The sequence below is a fragment of the Gavialis gangeticus genome, unplaced genomic scaffold (genome assembly GCF_001723915.1).
Source record: "Gavialis gangeticus isolate Ggan-Ray unplaced genomic scaffold, GavGan_comp1, whole genome shotgun sequence".
Taxonomy (NCBI): domain Eukaryota; kingdom Metazoa; phylum Chordata; order Crocodylia; family Gavialidae; genus Gavialis; species Gavialis gangeticus.
The window spans coordinates 179,546,034-179,550,665 of NW_017729032.1; the positions used below are offsets into that span (position 1 = coordinate 179,546,034).

The window sequence follows — 4,632 nt, forward strand, 5'->3', positions numbered from 1 at the left end:
CTGGCCAGCTACACGGTCAATAATGAGAGCACTCCTTCCCTCTCCCTCTCCTTGGTTTAGTTTCTGTTTCCCTGCAGGCAACGAAACATTTATAAATTTTTTAAACATTTCAACTTGCCTCGTTTCATTTCAAGGCTGTTTCAAAGCTCTGTTTCATTTCGATTTTGCTGTTTCGAGCTCAAAACGAGTCGAAACAGTGTCGGAGCAAAACTGCCGGCAAAATTTTGCACAGCCCTATTATATGCAGGCAGGGTATGACAGCATTTTGGCTACTTTTTCAGTAATTACTTATGCAAATACTCTCATCTCACAATTGGAGCAGGTGGGGGGAGGGTAAAGTGGTGCATTCCATGCACCACTTTCAGACCATGGCATGGGGGAAGCAGGCCAGGGACACTTTTTTTAAGTCCCTTAAGCAAGTAAAATTGTCTCCCCCCACCCCCGTTCAGTGGCAAGTTCTCCCCCCTTCCCTTCCCACTGCTGTCATTGTCTCCGGCTACCCAAGGGGGTAAGATGGTGCTCCAGAGCCACTCCTGCCCCCTCCCCCTCCTCATGGAGCTAGGTTCAGCCTGGCAGGCAGGGCCCTGCTCCTTGTCTGGTCCCCGAGGTGTTCCCTGCTAGCCTGGGAGCAGGAAGAGAAAAAGAAACCCATCTGCTGCGGCTGCTATCCCTCAGCCTGGCTTCATGTGCAGCCCAGGTACAACAGGACAGAAGTGGCTCTGTAGCCCCCCCATACCTGGCTTAGCTGCAGAAAGGAACTATGGCATTTGGTAGAGGAGAGGTAACCTGCTGCTGAATGTGGGGTAAGTGACAAGGGAGGGAAGATACTTTCTTGCTTGAAGGACTTAAAAATCCCTGGCTGGTGCTCCTGCCACATGGTCTGCCCACCCTGGTGTATGGAGGGAGTCTGGAGTCCAGGATGCAGCTCCTATCATCGCTGCAGCAGAGGTCACAGTTCCTGCACCCTCCTTTCTGAAATCCTGATCCACCCATGCGCATGGGAAATGAATGATTAGTGTAGTAGCTTATCCCTTATTGAAAAAAATAAGGGTAGTACATGAGAGTTTTTGTCTCGGGCTAAGAAGCTTATGTAAATGATTTTGTTTTGGTGTTTGTATTCAGAGTAGAGTTTTCAGATTAACGACCTATAAATACAGGAGAGAAAAGATTGTCAGTAGAGAACTAGATGTAAAGAAATATTTACATGTGTAATCTCTACTTATTTGTGAAAGGTTACCTCTTCAATTTTGCCACTGCTGCTACAAAGAAGATATCTGAATCAGTTGCTGAAACAGCACAGACTATAAAGAAGTCTGTGGAAGAAGGGAAAATCGATAACATCATTGATAAGGTATGCCTTTTCTGTCTTTTCTGAAATCGTTCTGTAATATACCTGCTTGTACCTCTCCTGCTGCTATATGTCAGCTTCTGTAGAAAGAATCTGAGCCTGTAAAATTATATTTAAAAAATGTTTTTTTAAGTATCTTGTTTCTTAAGTATTTGAATGAATGAATAAATAAATAAATAGAACTTTAATTATCTGACTAAAGTTTTCAGACAGAGTACATATTTTTAAGTGAAAATGTTAACGAAAATCACTTACATAAAAATGTAATCACTTGAAAGCAACCTTAGCTGTTGGCCAACAAAAAATAAACATTTCTAGTAAAACAAGCTAATTATTAAAAACATGAAGAATACAGGTTTTTGGCTGAGGGGTGGGTTACACAAAAAAGCTACATCAAAGATTTACTAGATCAGTGGGTTCAGAATTCCTAAATACATGGAACCTTTTCTGCTGCAGACTCCCTACCCTAAAGACTGACATGGAGCCTGGTGACCCAGCCTGGCTTTGGTAGTGTCCCACCTGCCCAGCCCAATCCCATAACCTCCAGTCTTTTTGTGGAGCCTCCGATGACCTACTGCAGAACCACAGGGTTCTGTGGAATACAGTTTAAAAAGCAGTGTACTAGGTGGTGCTCATTTAATAAGCAATAGCTCAGTATTTTTCTTCTCACTGTTCAGGGTATGGGCCTTGGCTTTATTTGCCACACAGTATTCATACCCATCTCTAAAGACAAAATTGTCCTATGTGCTTTTTTGTGGCACACCCTGATGACAGCCCATTAAGATGGAACTTCCTTTTTCACAGAGTTGCTGGCCTGGTAGATAGGAGAAAGCAGTAGTGCTGATATAGCTTCACCTTAGTAAGGTTTTTGACACAGTCATGTATGACATGCGTATAAGCAAACCTAGAAAATAGGGTCCAAATAAAATTGCTATAAGCTGGATGCACAACTGTTCGATGCTCAAGGGGCTTTTGTGAGGTTTTCCTTGTTTGTTTCCAAACAATGCTCTGATTTCAGATGGGCAGGACTTATCCAGCAGGGTCTCTTGAAGGTCTGTTCTGGTATGGTATCATTCACTATTTATATTCATTTATTGGCTTTGACCACATAAAGAATGTACTTAAAATCTGAAGATAATTCCAAGATAGAAAGGACATGTAAGCATTATGGACAGGATTAGGACTCAAGAATATCTTTTAAATTTGAGAAATCTAAAATTAGTGAAGTGAGATTTAATAAAGATAGCTGTAAAATGCTCTATTTAAGGAAGAATTGTATGCAAAACATAGAATGGCTGCCTAGGTGGTGCTACTGTACAAAAGGATCTAGGGAACATAGTGGACCACAAATTGCATGAGTCAGCAATGTGATGCTCTTGTGAAAAATACTAATATCTTTCCTGTCTGTTCAGTATTGTTGAAGCTTTGCCTGGAGTGCTGTGTTCTGCTTTGACTACCATATGCTGACAGGTGGAGCAACAGTACAAAGCAAATTAATACCCTGTGGGCATGTCTCCATGTGCATTTAATGCAATTCAATATACTCTGGTTCAATTTGAGCCAGAATAAACTAATCCCAATGTCACCATCTAGACATGTGTTTAAGCACAATAAATTAGCCTGCTGCACCCTAATTGCCATGAACGTGTACACAGTGATGCTTTACTGAGCAGCAAATTAGCCTGCTGTGCAATAAAGCATCTCAGATAGTGACATCATGCTTTGCTCTCCTTGTCAACGTCCATTCTAACTTTGAATTTCCTGTGGCTATGAGCAGCATTGGGTCTCAGATCTTGCTCATGGCCCCTCTACAACTGAACCAGCTAACTTCCTCCTGCTCCATGCTGCCAGTTCAGGTGTTCAGACCCAGCTAAATTGCAAATGGAATCCTTCTACATTAGGTAGTGTGCTGTACGTGTAACACTTTTTCTATTAATATAGCTTGTCTTTGGGGCATAGAATCATGCTTCCTTTTCCTTATTTCAATATTTTGGTCATTTGTAGTTGAGTAATATATTATAATAGTCTAAGTGATAATAATAATATTTTCCATCATATCTTATTGTATTGCTTTTTGTAAGCTTGTCTCTGTTCATGAAGAGCTGTAATAATTTGGGGAATAGATTATTTTTGCGTTAATTGTAGACTGCCAGTGATTTCTCTGAGACTGTCTGCCATTAGAAAAGTATAGTGTCACTTGAATGCAAAACATGCTTCTTTTTATTATATAAGGATGCCAGGGTCAGAATCACTTATCTGGAATGAAGGAGTTTCAGTTGCTGACTAGAACAGCTAAGCTAGATATAGGCTAGGCCATGAAAAATATTTGCGACATTTAACTGTGCATAAACCTAGTCGCAGAACTTTCTTAAAATGACAGTTTTAGGCACTGTGTGTTGAAGTGCCATGTGGAAAATGTTGTGGTCTACCATGTGGACAGAAAGCGGTAAGAAATGCTTTCAAATACAAAAGTAGGGAGATGAGAGAAAGTAGGAGATCCTTTGTATGACTTGAAGCTATTCATGCATTGTGTGTTTAGGCACAAATAATGCTTTTGGTTTGCAGGAAAAGTCTTGTATTCATGTTTAGTGCCTCTTGTGCATAGACTTTGCTTCTGAAGAAGCTTCTGACTGTTTCACAGGGCAGCTAAAAGTAATTCCACAGCATCCAAAATTCTCTGCTTTGAGCATACGTACATATGACTTTTTTATATTTAGTTTAATAAATTTAAGGCTAGAAGGGACTTCTAGGATCTACCTGTATAACTGGCTGTAGAATTTCTTTCACCAGTGCTAGCATCAAACCTAAGTATTGGCAGTTGATGTAGAATGCATATTCTTGAGAGGCATTTGACCTAAAATTTACTCCACATTCTTTGGTAATCTGTTCTCTGTCTAAAAGCCTCAGTGATAAACCCTACAGAGCATGAATCATGCTTGAATCTCATTTATGAACTTTCACGGATAAAAGTTTAAAGTCTAAGACAAAACTGAGTTTAATCTAAAGGTATGTAAAATTAATAGGCAGCCTCTTCTTGCTGAACTTACAAATGAATAAGGTTTCAAGTATTAAAAATGTTATTTTGAGAGTTATTTAAAATGTTTTTCTCTGAACATTAGACAACTTGCAGTAGTTTTCATATGCTTCGTCAAGGATAATTATATATATATACGTATAAAATATATATATTTTTTGTAGACAATTATTGGAGACTTTCAGAAGGAGCAAGAGAAATTTGTCCAAGAACAGCACACAAAAAAGTCAGGTATTGAATATCTATTATT

The 4,632-nt window shown here is 39.7% G+C and overlaps 1 protein-coding gene across 1 annotated transcript in view; it reads left to right on the forward strand.

Moving 5' to 3' along the window:
* SYAP1 (synapse associated protein 1) overlaps positions 1-4,632 on the forward strand; it is a 34,356-nt gene that overhangs the window by 15,324 nt on the left and 14,400 nt on the right. The window contains exons 2-3 of the mRNA XM_019525134.1: positions 1,233-1,351; positions 4,547-4,613. Of these exons, the coding sequence (XP_019380679.1) occupies positions 1,233-1,351; positions 4,547-4,613 (186 nt within the window). The remainder of the gene's footprint in view (positions 1-1,232; positions 1,352-4,546; positions 4,614-4,632) is intronic.